Below are 18991 nucleotides of genomic sequence, written 5' to 3' on the forward strand. Positions count from 1 at the left end.
GCAGAGAAAAAAAAAAAGGCAATGGCCCCATGGCTATTGGTAACTGAGACTTGTGGAAAGACTCCCAAGATGTGTTATTTCTTTTTCATTTTGTGGATTTTAATATAACATAAAATACTTTTTTTAAAAAAAAGTGAACAAAAATTAAATCTTTTCCCAAGGATCACATTCATCATTCTAAATCCCAGCCCCTATGATTCACTGCAGTTACAGATGGCAAAGGCACTAGGAAGAGTGGGTGTCACTCTGCATTATCCCTGGAACCTGGAGTCTCATTGGCAACTCTAAATCACCTGATGCTGTGTAGTGTAACAGCACTGGGCACCATTAGCATTATGGCCTGGATGGGCCCTGGGACAGCTACATGGCTGCCTCCTGCAGACTCACTCTAAAGACAAGCTGATGCCCTCAAGCTCATACAGCCACTTTCGCACCCCAGCTCTCTCCATGCTCCTTAATGAAGAGGAAAGACTTGGCTTCATATGTTCACAAACTCTGTATTTTTAGGCGATACTTGCAGCCATGTTTTCTGCCTATCTCCCCTCCTAGTTCTCTCTCCTCACACATCTCTGCTTCCTTGAAACAAGGCTGTCCTGGACCTCCCTGGCCAGCATGTGCCCTTTTTTCTGCATCAATGTCAGTGCAGCTTCTAATCTTCTGCACCGGACGGAGGGCTGCTTCCCCCACCACAGTACTTTGTCCAGTGCTGCTTCATCACTAGCCACAGAATATTAGTGTGCCAACCCTGGACCAGGCTCCTTGAGGCCAGGGATCTTTTGCCATCTTTCTTAGGAACACAAAACCAGCACTTAATAAAAGTGTCGTATGTGTCATGTGATCACATCAACTGGATAGTGGCCAAAAATGAAAGCCAAAGGGGCTGGGTCACAAATGATATACGACCATCAACAGATTCATAAACTGAAGAGATGAGTGACCAGACTGAAGAAAGTTGTGAGGCATCTGAGGCTAAAATATATATACAGGTGCATCTTCCTGGGAAATGAGTAGGACAAACACACTATAGGAAATAGATGATGGCTTTCATTATTAATGACAGCAGCTACAATTTCTGGAGAACTTACTAGATATGAGTCACCAGGAATATGATAGACAGGTCAACAGTGTCCCTGTTCTCCTTTACCTTAATAGGGAATGAAGGGGAAGAAACAATCAAGCAGCATGTGAATGTTACAAGAGGACTGAATGATGCAGAAAGACAGTACAGCACAGACACCAGCTGCCAGCATGAGGGGTCAGTAAGGCTTGGATAGGGATGGGAGCAAGTGCTCTAAGCAGAGGAAACAGGTCTGTGAACATCTAGAGGCAGCAAAGCATTTTGTACAGCAGAGCATGTTTTTCAAACTGCAGGTCACAACCCATTACTGGATTGTGATATTGGTTTAGTCTTTTACATTAAAATAAGAAGAAGAAGAAAAGAAACAGGATTGAAGAGAAAATCGGTGCAAAGCACAGGGTATCATCTTATGAAACTGTGTGTATCTTATGTATATCCTGTTACATAATCATCAGCACACAAGGTTACCATGTGAATTTCTTTCTTGCTGTGCTGTCTGCATTTGAACAATCCTCCCTCAGAGGGAATGAAAGAACTTCAGTATACACAGACATGAGAGAGGAGTGTGGAAGATTAATCCTCTCCCCAAACATAGGGATTAGACATTATGACAGCTTCACAAAAAGGTCAAATTGCATGCCTGGGGTCACAAAGCTTATTACAGATGGAAGGGAGACTTGAGCCCAGTGAAGTTTCCTTAAAGATGTAGACATTATAAATGGATATTAATGAAATGAAATTACCATACCACTCCTAAAGTCAACCTTTATATGTGAGTGTTAGTGCTTTGGGAGGGGTGAGACAACTTAGGAGAGCAGAACTCCAAATTCCAAGAAAAACTGACAGCCACACTGAGTCACTTACAGGAAGGAAAGTGGAAAGGCATCTGGTACATGGTAGGGAATCCCACTTATCATGAAAGTATTCACTGAATAGCATGTTCTTCTAATATATTCCACTATTTTTTCAATATATTACTGAATAATGGTTAAATGTCCAGTTCACATGTTATATGACATGTTCTTTCCTATATTCATCCATTTTCTGTCACAAGAAAAAAAAACCCTGGGGGCTAGGACTGTAGCTCAGTGGTAGAGCATTTGCCTAGCACGTGTGAAGTACTGGGTTCGATCCTCAGCACCACATAAAAATAAAGGTATTATGTCTGTCTATAATTTTTAAAAAGTATTTTTTAAAAAAAACTGAAGCTGGGCAGTAATAAGGAAAGAGGTTTGTTTAATTCAATTTTTTTGGAGGCTGAAAGTCCAAGGTCAGGTTCAACTCTGATGGAAGGCCCCTTGGCTGAATCATACCATGGCAGATGCCATCATGGTGGGAGCTTATAAGAGGGAGCGGCAGGAGCCACAGAGATTCAGGGGCCAGTCTTCTTCTTTTATAACAACTCAATCTCTTGAGAACTGATGCACTCCATGAGACTAGCATTAATCTCTTCTGAGGGCAATAGCCCCCCAAACCTAATTACTTCACATTAGATCCCAATTCTAAAGGTTCTACCACCTCCCAACATTGCCACATTAAGGGACCTACAGCAGTAAAGCTTTCTGGGCAACAGAGACAAACCACATCTAAACCATAGCATTCCCATAAGATAATTTTTAGAGCCAACTGAACACAAGGTACTCATAATCTGCTAACCTAAATGTCACTTAACAAGCTAATGTGGGGCTGGGAATTTAGCTCAATGGTAGAGCACTTGCCTCTCATGAGTAAGGTCCTGGGTTCAATCCTCAGCACTGAGGTGGGGGACATTACCGTGCGTGCTTTTTAATGGTAAACAAGTAAGGGGAAAGTCTCCTCTGGTTGGCAAAAAACATTATTTGGATCCAGATTTTTTTTTAATTTTTCTTATTTTTTAATTGGTTATTTTTAGTTATACATGATAGTAGAATCCATTTTGACATAATTATAAAAGGATGGAATATATATTTTTTTAAATTTTTTTAGTTGTTGATGGACCTTTATTCATATTTAGTTAGTTAGTTAGTTAGTTTTAGATAGACACAATACTTTGTTTTTTAAATGTGTTGCTGAGGATCGAACCCAGTGCCTCACACATGCTAGGTAAGCGCTCTACCACTGAGCTACGATGCCAGCCTCTGAAATATATCTTGTTCTAATTCCATCACCAGTACCTTTCTTTCTCCTTCCCTCCCTCCACCTGCCCTGCTCCCTTCCCTCTATTCATCTTTCTGACATTTACCCATAGGTTGTTTTTCTTTTTTTTTTTTTTTTTCATAAATTTCTTATGGATGTACATGATGGTGAGATTCACTGTAGTCTATTCATATATGTGTGTAGGAAAGTTTTGTCAGATTCATCCCACTGTCTTTCCTTTTCCCATTCCCCCTGTCTACTCCCCACCCCCCTTATTGTGTGTGGGTTAGCATCCACATATCAAAGAAAAATAAAATCAACCTTTGGTTTTTTGGGGGATTGGCTTTACTTAGCATGATAGTTTCCAGATTGGATCCAGATTTCTTGACAATGAAAGAAAATTCCAAGTTCTAAATGTTTTCACCATCACCTAAGACCACGTGAACAACAAATAACAGACTCAGAGGGATCACATCTTTGAACAAAAATTTTCCAGTAAGGGTTCACAGGTGACGGCCAGTAGTGTTTGTTTAAAAAGCCTAGAGCATACTAAAGCCATGCTGATGAGACTAATCCAGTTTGTTAGGCTAATACTGTGTGCTTCAAAGACCTCACTGCTTTATATTTTTCTCTACATGCTTTTGCAGATCTACTTATAAATTGTCTTTTGGCATTAAGCATTTAGAATGCAAAAAAAAGTCCAAAAGGTAACTGTATTAGTTAGAGTTTTCTAGAGGAACAGAATCAACAGGAAGTATAATTATAAAAGGGGGATTTATTAGGATGGCTTACGCAACCAGAAACTGGGTAGCCCACAATGGCCATGTGAAGGGCTGGAGAGCCTAAAGAACCAATAGCTGCCCAGTCCAAGAGGCTGAAGCCCCAGAATAAGAGGGATCAATGTTCTACCCTAGTCCAAGACCCAAGGCTTCTGGAAATACCCTAGAGAATCACTGACACAGTCCGCTTTGGAAGAGTAAAGAAGCGAGACTTGATATCCTCAGAGGATCCCAGCAGCAATCAAGAACCCATTTAAGAAGAATGGAGCTTTCATCTGCTGCTGTTTCTTTGTTCTTCCAACTTTCCCACTGTCTCATGTCCCCCACTGGGGTCTAAAGACAAAGGCTCTCTTCCCAACAAAATAGCCTTCCAACTTTAAGCTTCTGTGAGTTCACATACTGCAACACATGAATAGAATCATTTATATAGCCCAGACCCCGTAATGATCCACCTGTTAACATACCCTATTTGAAGAATGAAAAGATCCCAGGTTGTGGATCTTAAAGAAGAAGAATCCACACTATCTAATTAAAACTTCCATGTGAAGGCCTTTTAGCGAGACAAGACTTGACAATGAGAACCACGGATATGTGAATTAGCTGGGGTCTATTGAGGAAGGAGGAGTCCAAGACTCTAGGGATTGTTAAGTTCTGTTTTACAGAGAACAGGGACCATTCTTAACCGAAACTACACCTTCAAAACCAATACATATGATCAACAAAAACCTCTCACAGATCTTCATGAATTATTTTTAAATTATTTTGTACAATTTTAAACAGTTACTGTACCACAGTACATACTATAGTAGAGATACATATAAATTTTAAAAAAAAAAAAAAAGGTAGAAACAACCCAAATGCCCCTCAAATGATGACTGGGTAAAGAAGTGTACATCCATTAGTGAAAGGTCATTTGTCCAGAAAAAGAGGAAATATGAGAACATGCTACAAAGTGGATAAATACATTATTCTCAGTGAAGAAGTCAGTCACAAAAGACCACGTATTATATGATCCTGTTTAAATGAAATGTCCAGAATAGGCAAATGTATGAAACAAGCTCACTATCTCCACCTTGTGGCCATAGCTAGTACCTTGGGGGGGGTCACAGCCCCCATCTCAAGGCTCCCTGGAGCTGTTTAGAATATTGACCACCATCATCCTGAAGACTGTGATCAAAGTTTCCACAATACCAAATGTTATGAGACTTTCACTTGGCCACCAGGTTAGCCACAAATAACAATATTTACTATGTACCAATAACAAGTACTTGGTATGTCAGGGACTAGAGCTTTGCTTGGACAGAACAGGAGCTATTATTTAGGCAGAAGAGATATTCTAAATTCATATGACTCATTTAAATTTGAAAGCTTAATGGTAAGAATAGATACTAAGTTATTCTGGATATAAATATACAATAGCCAACCCATGAAAACTCAATACCCCCACTTTTTTGGTGGTGGTAGCGATACTAAGGATTAAACTCAGAGTCCTCTGCATGCCAGGCAAGATATATCCCAATCCTTTTTATTTATTTTTATTTTGAGATAGTATCTCACTAAGTTGCTCAGGTTGGCCTCAAGCTACTGATCCTCCTGCCTCAGTCTCCTGAGTAGCTGGGATAGCAGGTGTGTGCCACTATGCCCAGGTCCCTCTTTTCTTTTTACATGAAAGGGATGAAGAAATGTTTACAGCCTCCTGCATAATCCTCAAAAACCCAGTAACATTTCCTCTTTGATACAGGCAGATACAAGAATAACACAGAAAACAAGTCAATACTAGTTTAAAATAAACCCCAATGTGCCTTCAAACCTCCCATTCCTGTCAAGGTTTCACTCTCAGATAGAATGTAAAACTAGAACAGTCCCAAGAGGGCCTGATGAACCAGTCTGCACAAGCTCAGATACAAAGTCAAGATCCAGAACTTGGGACAAATCAAACAATTTTTTATGCACAAGGCTTAGCCAAATTGTCATAGCAGCAATCAGGATCTACAATATAAAAAGCTGGAACATCTCAATCAATTCACTGAATTTTACAAGACAAAATTCAAGATACCTGTACACAACAGACAGCCTCTTAAAACATATCTAGGGAAAGTGTAATTTCAGGACACTAGATTGGGAAAAGTCACCAAAGGACAGGAGGCCAGCGATATCAGGGACTTTATTTAGTCCAACAACCAACTCAACTGGAGTGATGATGTCTGCCCACAACTCTGTGTGATACAGGAGTACAAGGACTAGTCTGGACTACAATCTGCCAAGGGCATCAGACAAAATGATCGTGCTCCATTGCTTTCCACCTTTTGCATCTTCCAGTTTGCCATTTGATGTTAGTCCACCCTGCTTTGTTTGCAAATGGAGAACCTGAGCTCAGAGAAGTTCGTGAAGTTAACTCAAGATCATGCCACTGGATAGCTGGCCCCGGATGAATTACCAAGTCTAAGACTTTACACATCAGTATCAACAAAGTTAGCTGGGAGAAGACCGCATTCATTTAAGGTTGCTAATCATTCAAAGAAGAAAAATAAATGCTGATTGTTTATTCTGAATAATGCTTGAAAGAAATGTTTAGGTCCACAGTAGTAACACGTTCTTACAGACTTCCACAGAAACAATCCTGTGGTTATAATCACTCTTCCCCTTTTGCTTTGCAAAAAGGAACCTGACATTTCCTGCTATAAATCAGAGTATCACCACATATCTCCTGAAACTGAACTAACTGTGGTTGAGTGAGGGGTGAGGGGATATGTGAAGAGAATGAGCAGAGACTATGCAAATGTTTCCTTCAGAAACAAAGTTTCTTTCCACTGTAGAAAGAACAAGCTGAAATAATATTTTTCATTCACACTCTGCAGGGCATCTTAAAGCTGAAAAGAATCAGCTAATCATGAGAAAGCAGTGTCCAGGGACAGCTACACATGCTTACCTGCTCTAATGTAAGCTGCTTAGAAATGGTATCATTCTCCAGCTTTTTAATTTTCTTCATCAGTTTGTTGACCTGAAATTCCTGCTCCTGTTCCAGATGCTGTTCCAGTTCAGCTTTCTCATGCTGCAACTGTAAAGTAAAAAGAACACAGACATGGGAATCAAGAAACTCAAAAGTCAAGCAAACACTGGTTCCAAAAGTTGATCACACTAAAAGCCTTCATTATACCATCACCTTAAAAAAAAAAAAAAAAATCAAATTTCAAAAACAGAAATTCCACAATGTCAGTTTTTATTAAATGCATTTTACTCAGATTTGCATCATGTCTGTAGAGAGAAAAGAGATATCACAATCACAAAATATACTTCATAAATTATTCAGAATTTTTGTACTATTTCCATGTACAAGTGCGCACAGTTGGGCAAAAATCAGCACTATTAATTTTCTTTGCCTAATGAAATCATACATCACACCTCCCACAACCTTCCTAAAAACCACAGGGGGAAAAACCTCTTATTTATGCAATTAAAAGATAAGGCCATGGTGTGATTGGAATAGTTTTTATAAAATTTTCCAAATTTCAAAACCAAAAGGAAATAAAAGACAGGACTGCCTGGGGTTCTCATTAATAACAACATATTATTTCTAACATTCCTTTTTTTTGGTACCGGGGATTTTACTCAGGGGCACTTGACCAATGAGCATCATCCACAGCCCTATTTTGTATTTTATTTAGAGACAGGATCTCACCGAGTTGCTTAGCACCTCGATTTTGCTGAGGCTGACTCTGAACTCACAATCCTCCTGCCTCAGCCTCCCAAACTGCTGGGATTACAGGTGCACACTGCCATGCCAGCTTTCTAACACTCTTGACTGTGGGTTTTGTTGATGCATAGCCAGGGTTGGCCCTATGTTCCAGAACCAAGGAGAGGATTAAGTTTAAAAAACAAAAAAACAATGAAGTACAAATCTATTTCTTTGGGCAGACAAAGATACTAGACATCAGTTTCTTCAATGCATTAAGACAGGCATGACCACCTCCATTTTATATGAGACAAAATAGGTCACTGGACTAAGGCAATATAGCTGCCAAGTGGCAGAGCCTGGAACACACATCCATCTCTGAATTCTAAGCCAGTGCTCACCCACTGTATCACTGGGCCAAAGAGGTTGTCATCAGACTGCCATCCATCAGTGCCTGGTGCCTGCTTGCCCAGGGGAAGCTGTATCTCTGTGTACAGCTTGTTGACCTGTATACAGCTTGTCTTCCATAGGGTACAAGGACAACTGAGAAAGCTCCTCTGGGCCTGATTAACCTCAAAATGGCCACATCTAACCTTCTCCACTTCTGACACGTTTCCACTGCTCTGAAAGTACATACTCAGTTGGGGAGTGGGGCGCACGGGGGGGAGTTGGAAAAAGAGAACTCTTAAAATTTATAGTCTTCTAGCAATGTTGACTAAACAGATGCTGTTTTTTTCTCTCCAACTGTTTTTGACATGCAACTCAAAAAAGAGTGTCAACTTTTTGCAGGGACCCTGGGGTAAAGGGGAACACAGCTGTGAGGTGCTTCTAACGACAAGTCTATTTTTACCTAGTTTGCTAAAACTCAGGTTCTGCAAGACTGAGCAGTCATTACAAGACCTAAGAAGAATGAAACAAGAAGAACAAGAGGAGTCCCACATAGAAGACACAAAGACCCCAGAGGAATAAATAAGGATTATAAGGGGGAAAAAGTCTTCATCAAACACCTTTATTCAATAGACATTTGCTGTGTGTCTTGTTTAGCAAATATCATAGAGTGGGAGGTAAAATCTATAGTTAAGATATTATTCATGCCCAAAAAGAGTTAATGCATACCAAGCTTAAATGATATGTACTAGTTTTAAAGAAATGATGAACTTGAATCTTAAAACCATTGGCAAAAAGGTGTTTTTAAATATAGTAGCTATGTATCTTCCATCCAAAGTTTTCAATTGCTTCCATTTCATTTGCAAGAAGCTCCTCCTTTTCTTCTTTTTAAAGAATTATGCTTCTGCCTCAACAATCAAGGATGTAATCTAACACTGAAAAATCTTTTGCCCACCAAACAGCGCTTGTCACAGAACATTAATGGGAGGACAGTTAAGGCTCTCATTGGCCTCAGGAAAATATTCATTTACACAGATGCTCAAACCCTATCAATATCTAGTTAGGTATTTCCTTTAGGGCTCAAGACTGGACAAAGGCCATAAAAGCTCTCAGTTTTAGGAGGTTCATTCTCTCAAGAGCTATCCCCAAAGGCAAACTGGATAGCAAAGCTGTCATTATCAGGACTCAAGAAAGGTCCCCAGGTCACACTAATCCATTTGGAGACTATCAAGCCAACCTGAGGCCTAACTGTTTGCTTAAGATTCAGTTTTCATCTTCCCCAAAGGAGAGCTGAAAGGAGCAGCTCTGTTGTCTGCTTTGGTCCCCCATCTCCCGGGTGACAACCAGTCTAGAAGCAGGGAATGGAGCTTCTGAACAGAGAAAGCAAGGAAAAGAGAATACAATTCTTCCTTGCAACAACGAAATCATCAATAAAAGAAAAAAACAAGGAGAAATATAGAAATACTTTCAAACCCCCAAAATCATAAGACAAAAAAGGGGGAGGGGCAGACATGGGAGCAGTGATCTGAGGAACTAATAACCACTGTGGTAGCCTCATATAATTTGTGCGAGAAAAATTTGGGAATTTCTGTTTTAAATAGATACACACTGCCATCCTTAATGTGAAGATCCAAAATGTTCCAAAATCTGAAACTATTTGAGTGCAGACATAATGCCAAGTGGAAAGTGTCACAGCTGACCTCATGTGATGGGTCATGGTAAAAACACAGGTACACGGACTTCAGGTTATGTGGGTGTCAGGTATATATGAATACTGTAATGGATTTCATGTTTAGACATGGGTCCCATCTCCAAGATCTCTCACTAGGTATACACAAATATTCCAAAATCAGAAAAAATCTAGAATTCAAAACATTGCTGGTCCCAAACATTTCAGAAAACAACCTGCCCCATGTGGCCCCAGGAGGACTCCATCCAACACTCTGAATCCACCTGCCTATTCTAAGCTCCCGACATCATAAACACAAAAACCCTCCAGGGAAATCTGGTGCAGGGAAACCCAAGACTAGCTATCAGAAACAGACTCCCATTTTCTCTATTGCTCATCTTCAATATGGGCAAATAATTAAAGGGATGGTTTAAAATCTAATCAAAGATCCTAACCTACTACTATATGAGCAATTTTAAATCTTCCAATAAGGTCAGATTTTCTGAACCAAACCAAAAACAAAACAAGTAAGAAGTAATCAAGCAAATTATGTTGATATATTTGAAATAAAACTCATTTATCTGATTTATATATTTCTAAAGCTAAATGCTCAGGCAGAATAAAAGGTTTTCAAAATCAGAACTTTTTATAAATACATTTTTTATATAGTCACTCTCAAAGATTATGGAATAATTTTATGATCCTTGGCAGTGCAATATGCTGTTTACATGAACAAAAAAATAAAACCCCTGGGGAACTGGAATCGTGGTATTAACAGATTTTCTCCTGGCGGGTAACATTTTCAATGGAAACAGGGCTTTAGAAATAAAAGGTTTGTTCCTTGGGGTTCAGTGTGAAAAAATATTGACCTAACTAAGGAAGTCATGAGTAAAGATACAACTATATATCAGGACTCTTTTAAAATTTTAAGGACTAAAACTTGAGCATTTTCTTATTTTATCCACTGACGATAGAGAAGAGTCCCAAAGCAAACATCCAGACCCTTAAAAAATTCAAGTGTGGCATTAATTTGATCTCAAGCAGATTTTCTGGAACCACTTCAATGAACCAGGCATCTTATATAAGAGATTCAAGAACTGTGTACCAAATAACTATATTTTCAGCAAAATTCTCTCAAGCAGGTAGAAATACTAAAATCACTCACCTAGGAGAAACGCCTTCCAGTCACCACAGGTGCACCCACAGGTTGGCTGTTAAGCTGGTCTTCTCGTCCAACATGCAATGGAAGTCAGCCAAGGCCCCAGCTGGGCAAAGTGAAAGTCTGATGATCTGGGCTTGCCATCAATCCTGCCCTTACTAAGCAAGGCAAGCCTCGGGCTGCCACTCTCACAACTGAGTTTCTCAAAGCAACTTGAGTATAAACCCAAGATACCCCTACCTCTGTTTTAACTAGCTGACACTCATACTTCTGTGTAATACTTTCTGTCCCACGACCAACATTCTTGGTTTCCTGACAAATACTAAACACTAGAACCACCTGAACAGGATCAAGTAAAAGCTTCCATAGGATGATAACTGCATTAAGTCATTGGATTGTCAAGAAACTATTAAGTTATTAACATAAGCTTGGAAAAAATGTTCAAAAATACCTCTCAGAACATCAGGCATCTCTTAAGAACCAACTTTCTGTTCTAGCAAGCAGCCCGAGAAGAAACTCTGACTCCCACTACAAATTTGGTGAATCACCGCTAAGTGTCTCTTGAGCCCACTTCCATTCCCACCTCCTCCAAGCTGCTACTGGTGCCGTCATTCTTGCTCAACACCTCACGACTCTTCAGTTATCAAATCACACTGTCAGCCTCCATAACAACTGTGGAACACACTCCTCTTCTTTCTCTGCTCATGATCCAGTCTAGTTCAAGCCTTTTATTCCTCTGCATGAGGCTACACCAAAACCTCCTACCAGATATCCCCAGATCCACTTAGATCATCCCAGCAGACAAGTCCTAGCACTTCAATGCCCTGCCCCAAGCCCTTCAGTGGCTCCCGACTAGTACAGATTAAGTCCAAGATCATTCAAGTCTTTCCACAAACCCTGTTGTCAGGCTCAGTCCAAGTGACAGCCCAAGGTTGGCAAACATAAATGCCTTCAGCGTTCAGGCATCAAGCCAACAAGAAATGGGTGGATGTAAGCAAGGGAATGGTTACAACAGCAGTTAAAGGCAAAGTCTGCTTCTTTTTCCAAAGACTTTTTTCTTAAAAGAATATAATAAAACTCAGCATAGTGGCCAAATCCTTATGAAGAGACCATGCTGGTCCAGTGGTCTGGAAGTCTGACCACCTGCTAGTCACATGGGCCCACTCTTACAGAAACTGCAACACTTGTTCCACCCCATGTTCCTGTTCATGAGGTGCATCTGCCTATGGGGCCTGACTCCCTCCCTCCAGATTACTGAAACTGGTGGATGGCTCAAAAGACTTCCACAGTGTCTTCCCACATGCCCTCAGCATAACGTACACGCCCCTCCTTCAGCCGTGACAAGCACACTGCTGTTTGTATGCATTTTAATGTCTATTTCCTGGCACTTCTCATGTCTTTTTCATCACTTCCTTCTAAAAGCAGCTCACTCTTCTGGTTCTTATCACATCTCCAGCATTGCACATACATGGATGTGCTTAATCACCATAATGCTACAACAGATACTATGATTATCTGCGTTGTGCACAGAACAAAACCACACTTTTAGAGAGGTAAGGTGGCCTGCCTGAAGTCTTGCATATAGCTGGTAAATTCAGGATTCAAACTGAAGTCTGTGGCTTTGAAACTTTGGCCTTGACTCCTAGTGTGTGCTGCTGCCTTGAATGCCTGGGCACACTCGCGGTCACCCTTATAGGACTGCAGGCTCTACAAAAGACAGTAGCCAGGACTTAGTCGACTCGACTCAGAGCATCTAGAAAATGCCATATGTATGCAAATACTACCTAAATGATAAGTGGACTGTCTGCCCTAGATTAAGTCTTACGATGAGCAAAACAACTGGATAAGTACAAGAAGCTGACAAAATAACAAACGAATATGATCATTATGATATACAAGTTAAATTACATCAGGTTTAACTTTTGTTAAAGAGGCTGCTGAATACAGAATAGCAAGTAGTACTATATAGTTCTCTTAAGTGACTGTCTTCCAAATCCATACAACTGACAGCTCCTCTGAGGCCCAGTGTGTCTGTTCCTGACCACAGCTCCTCCACAATGGTATCAACATCCTGATTTTTATGCCATTCACTTCCCTGCAGCTTTGTTTCATAAAACTTTTTTACCCCTATGTAATTATTCCTGGATATTCCTTTTGCTTGGTTTTGTTTTCTTTTGTCTGACTTCTGCTAAGTGAACTTGTGATCTGTTGAACTTTAGTTTGTATTTTTATTGCTTTATATTATCTGACAGAATGAGCATATCACAATTCATCCTCTTTACTGATGACAGGTCTTGGGGTCATTTCTAGTTTGGGGTTATGATGATCAATGGTAAAAAAAAAAAAAAAGAACATCTTCACATCTGGTGCACATCTGCACACAGTAGACACACTCGGGAGCAGAACTGCTGGGTCATAAAGAATGAGTATTTCTGTCTTAAATTTGAGAGTAGTTCCAACAATGTCCCTTCTCTACCAGCAGAGCATGAGAATTCATTAGCATCTTCCTGCAGTTCAATTCGTTTTCTTGATTACTAATGCAGTTATGAAATTTGTTTACTGGCCTTTTGGCCATCCACCAAAGTCTGTTCAAGTCTTTGGTCACTTTTCCACTGGGTTATCCGCTTGTCTTACTGGTTTGTAGTTATGTGTTGGTTATATATGTTGCAAATGTCATCTCCCATTCTGTAACTTGTCCTTGCATTCTTCTAATGGGATAACCTATGATAGGTCTTTGGTCCTCTTCTTTATACATACCCTCTCCCCTCCGTGACAGCATTAATTCCCATGGAAATTAATAAGAGGCAACACTTCCAAATTTCTATCTCTAGACCAGACTTCTCTGCTGATAACCAGAGCTTCTGTCCAACTGCTTATCTGTTTTCTCCATTTTAAGTCCAGACATCTCAAGTGAACTTCTGACTTTTCCACTATAACCTACTTTATTTGCTGTCTTTCCTAAAGCTTAAATGGTGGTAACTCCTTACTCTTCCCATCATTGATGCCCAAACCTCCAAGTCTTTCTTGATCCCCTCTATTTTTCCCACACTATCTACACTATCCCACCATTCCCACTTTCCCACATTATTCACAAGCCTATGGGCTCTTCCCTCCAAACACACTCAGAAGGTCAGGGTTACCATTTTCACCGCTACCATCCTGCAAGAGTCCTCTCCATGTCTCATCCCATAATACAAAGTAGACACCCAATGGGTCTCCTTGCTCCCACCTTAGCCCCAATTCCATAATCTTCTCATGACACAGTAAGCACAGCAATCATGTTAAGAGTCACATAAGATATTTCACTGTTCAATACCCTGTGGTGGCTTCCATGGCAAAAGAAGGCCAAGTCCTGACAATGGCTCCCAAGGTGTATGTATCCTGAGTACTAGCTACCCAATCCCCAGGCCCATTTCCCTTCCAGTCACATTTCATATTCCTCTCTCCCCATGACCCCACTCTAACCTCACTAGCTTCTCTGCTGCTCTTCCTACATGGCAGGTACAAGCTCACCTTAACTACTTTCTTATTCCCTCTGGCTATAAAATACACTTCCCTGAGAAACCCACATGGCCAGTTTCCTTTTCTCCAAGAACTGTTCCTGTATTAACTCTATGAGTAAACAATTTAAAATTTCAACTACCCTCACGTTCTTTACCATGTTCTATATTTCCCTGTGACACTCAATAGTATCTCTTTATTTTCATATTTAACATTTGCTGGTATATAAAAATACATTTTTCTCATGTGGGGAAAAAAATCCTCAATTCTAATTACTTACCTGTAGATTGAGACTTTCCACTTACACAATTAATATAAGTAGTAATCATAGTTCCTCCTTTCAATCCTCCAATCTTTTTTCTTACCTTTCTATACTGGCTGGCAATCTACAACAATAAATGTAGCAAGCATCCTGTTCATTCTTCATTTCAAAGGAAAAATTGTTAATGCACAATTAAACATAATGTTTGGGAAGGCTTTTGTAGGCACTATTAGAGTTAAATTTTCTTCTATTCTTCCTACAGGATTTTATCAGGAATTATTAATTTTTTATCTAATTTTTTTTCTCCATCTATCGACATGATTTTTTTTTCTTATAATTCTGTGAACGTGGGTAATTACACTTACGAATTTTCCCCTGTTAAACTAACTGTGCCCTCTTAGTATACATCCAACACGTTCACGGTACATCCTTTTTAATATAACGCTGGCTTCATTTTACTTTTAGGATTTTTTTCTCATGATTGACATCATACTATAATTTGCCTTTCTTGAACTATACTTGTTAAATTTGAGCATTAAGGATATATGTTAGTCTTTTTCTTTTTTTCCTTTAGAGTGCATGCAAGATTGGAATTATTTTATCCTTGAACTTCTGGTACAACTCTCAATGAAGCCATTTGAGTCTGGAATTCATTTTCTACAAACGCTAGCCTGTAATCAGTGATTCCATTTCTTCTACTTTCTTCTTCCCCGGTAGCTATATAAAGTTATGCTTTTTTCAAAAATTTGTCCATATCACCTAAATTTCAAATAGATTGTGACATCATTATTCTTAAGTTTTCACTTACTTTTTCAATGTCTGCAATACAAGTGATATTTTTTCTGGTTTCCTGCTAGAGACCGTAAGCGTGGCTTTTATTTCTTTAAGTATAGCAAACATAGTTGCTTTGTAGTTGAGGCCTGATAATTCTGATATCTGAAGTATCTGTGAAGTTCATTTCTCTTCTATTATTTATGTTCATTTGTTCATGGAATATTGAGCTTCATCTCTTTGATGTGAGCTGGGTCCTGTGTTTCAAAATTTATCTATAGAACAAACTTATAGCCTAGGATGGTATTATTTTGTTCCAGAATATTCTGTTTTCCTCAGCCAGACACTTTAAGTCTCTGTCTGCTTTAATCCAGAATCGAAGTTTTATGTCTCTGATTCATACAGTTCACAGAAAATAGTTCACTCTTTCACTGAGGATGCAATTCTTCATGACTTAAGCTTCAAGTGGGAGGGTGACCCCAACTTTGGCTGCTACAATCTTTGACTTCTGTAGCCCCAGTTCCATGTAATCATCACAAACACCTCTCAGCTGTTTCTGAGTGAACTGCAAATGCCCTAGGTTAGCAGCCCCGAGGCCAGAGTCTCCTCCAGATCTCAGTACAATAGTTCTTCACCATCTTGTTATTGTTAGTTCTCTGATACTTTCAATGAAAATTAAAAGTATCCTGTTTTGCTTTTACTTATCATCACTGAGGTTGGTCTGAATTAAAAGCCACATATCACTTTGGTGAGAAGAAAACATAGCTACTTCCTTTCAGAAAACTGCTTTTATTTGGGTCCCTTGTCAGTATCTCAACACTGAAGGCTAGAGACAGGCCCTCTATAGCCAGCTTCCAGATAACACCTGGCTTCCCATCTACTCAGAGCACCCAAAAAGCAAAGTCTGAGTATTCTGGAAAAAGAAGTCTTCTCACCTAGGGGCTTACCTAGCTTATGAATAAAGAGGAAAAGAAGGTGAAGGCAGTTACAAGACATAAATTAATTATACAAAATTATTATTATAAGGTAATTAACTGACTGGGCTGATTATTAATTACTTTGGAAAAGAAACACAAAATATTGCGCCACGTATAAATACAAAGTTTTAAAAATATTTGAAATGTTTCTGGTGATGGCTAAAGTTCATCTATGTGGGGCCAAATATTCAACAGATGAGATTCACCTTTGCCACAGAAATAGCAAAGCCTCCCACTTCTGAAAAATAAAGCAACCCTTTGCCCCAGCTTTACCTAATTGTTTTTATTTTCCTTCTACCTTTGTTTTTCCCTTCTACCTGCTTTTTTCTCACATTTTATGCCAAAGAAGTCAGCACAGAATACCTCTGAGTCTTTATTATTACTGCATATATATATTTTTCTTTTTTAATCTGTGTAAGCACATCAATTCTAGCAATAATACTAGTAAGGGTGTGTATGCATACACACACAAAATGCACACTTTAAAAGACAGGCTGGGAGCAGTGGCACATGCCTATAATCCTAGCAACTAGTGAGGCTGAGGCAGGAAGACTCCAAGTTCAAAATCAGCCTCTGCAATTTAGTGAGGTCCTAAACATCTTAGCAAGATGTGGCTCAGCAGTTAAGCACCACTCAGTTCAATACCCATATCCAAAAATAATAATAATAATAAAGCAACTTAGCAATTTCTTACAACCTAAGAACTATTTTAAATTTACTGTGTTTTCTGATCATAACCCAAATTAAGTTTTATTGAGAGCTTTGGAACATGCTACTAACAGGAAAATTCTAGTTTTATACTTTGAGCACTAGCAGTTGCAATTAAAATGCCAAAAACAACCTGGTGGTTCCTTGCAGATATATGGTGAATGCAATATGTGAACCCCTTGCTCCATGGAAAGAAACAAAGATCAGATAAAGCGGACACTGAGATAATTGGGAATGAAACAAGAAAAACTTGTGCCCCAACTGTTTTGAATGTTATTATGTGATAGCAACTTTCTCTGATCAGTTTTAATAGCCCTGAAAAAAACTACAGGCCAAGAGGGCCTCAGGTCTAGCCATTTTAATGAAGAACATATTTCAAGGTCCATTCTCCTCTCCCATAGGGAGACCCAAGTTTTCATCTGAATGGATACAATGGCAGTCTTAGCCTCGATGTCTTTGGAATTAAGGAATTAGTTTCATACATTATTTATCACCCTGACATGTGATTTTGCTGCCTGCACAAACAAATTCATTACTGTTTTAGTGAACTGGGGGACAGGAAGCAGCCTCCGACTCTGGGGTAGATGTTTGAAAAGCAGGGAACTGGGGAGTTGAGGCTCACTTCTGACACCTGCAGACACATCCTGCTACCCACACACAACCCTTCTGGGGTTAGGAGAGTGTGAGCTCTAGAGGGAAAAATTAATCCATTAGATTGAACTGAAAGAAGAAATGACTTCTCCAGGGAGGAGAGAGAGAAAGCAAAAGAAGTGGTAAGGCTTCTGTCTAGGTGAACAGGCAGAACTGGGACTTACTGAAATTCTTCCAGTTTTATTCCTCCATAAAAAGAGATGGAAGAAAAATGCTGCTGCATATCCTCCCAAACTGCTCAGCTATCAATCTTTTGGCAGTGGCAGTTTCAGCAGCAGTTTGGCCCACAACTTTCTTCTCTACATCCTCTTTCCATAGATGCCAGGAAAATTTCAACTGCTTTAATTCTAGGAGGCCTTCTAACCTCAGGAACCAAGTCAAAAATAAACTAGCCATGACACTTTACAGGAGGTCCAGAAAACTTTTCTTCTTAAGTATTTCTAATCATTGATAAAAAATGTATCCCTCTATAAGGACTTGGTCATAATTATTTCTATTACAGTTATAACGGTATTATTTTCTTGGGACCAGATTCAATTTAAAATGCAAATCAAAAGAACACCACTTTTTTAAAAAAATCTATTTGTTATTCTTAACGTAGAAAATTGGGAGTGGGAGGCAGATCGAAGGTCTGAAATTTCAAAGTTGGATTACGTTCATACCCAGCACTCTTCTTATCTCAGTGTTGTTCTCACATTAATAAATAAATATATATATCTGTTAACTTTTGGCAGTCATATTTGCTGAGAAAACTGTAAACAACAACTCTGAGCCTGAGGATAGGCTCCCCAAAGAACAGGAAGTGAGCCTGATACCATCAGGCCAACATAAAAGCAACTGGGAAAATTTAAAACAGCTAACGCCATTATCAGTCTCAGCAATAACAGGTCTTCCAGGGAATACTGGTGATTGCTAGTTAACAGTTAGCCAGAAAAACCAGGTTGGCTTTTTTGTTTTTTCCTCTAAGAGAGGCCAGTGGAGTGAATCACATAAAGACAAACCAGAGAATTAAGGTTCTGATTATACTAGTTCTTATTGATGCGGGCCACCTATCACCCATGAATAAGTCTGATTCTTCAGGGGTTTCAGTGCACTGCTCTCCATGACAAAGAGACAAGAATTATGAGAGCAGCATTATTAGAGGAAGACTCCGAATTCTCAGAGTCACAGGCCCAGATATTGTTTCAAAAATGTAAGAATAACCAGGCAACACAATTTTTAAGTTCCCTTATTAAAAAAAAAAAAAAAAAGAAAGAAAGAA

General features: G+C 39.4%; 1 protein-coding gene across 1 annotated transcript in view; it reads right to left on the reverse strand.

Annotated features, from left to right (window-relative positions):
- Ccdc6 (coiled-coil domain containing 6) overlaps nt 1-18991 on the reverse strand; it is a 272197-nt gene that overhangs the window by 200739 nt on the left and 52467 nt on the right. Inside the window, exon 3 of the mRNA XM_015504671.2 lies at nt 6902-7030. Within this exon, the coding sequence (XP_015360157.2) occupies nt 6902-7030 (129 nt within the window). The remainder of the gene's footprint in view (nt 1-6901; nt 7031-18991) is intronic.

The sequence above is a fragment of the Marmota marmota genome, unplaced genomic scaffold, assembly GCF_001458135.2.
Source record: "Marmota marmota marmota unplaced genomic scaffold, marMar, whole genome shotgun sequence".
Taxonomy (NCBI): Eukaryota; Metazoa; Chordata; class Mammalia; order Rodentia; family Sciuridae; genus Marmota; species Marmota marmota.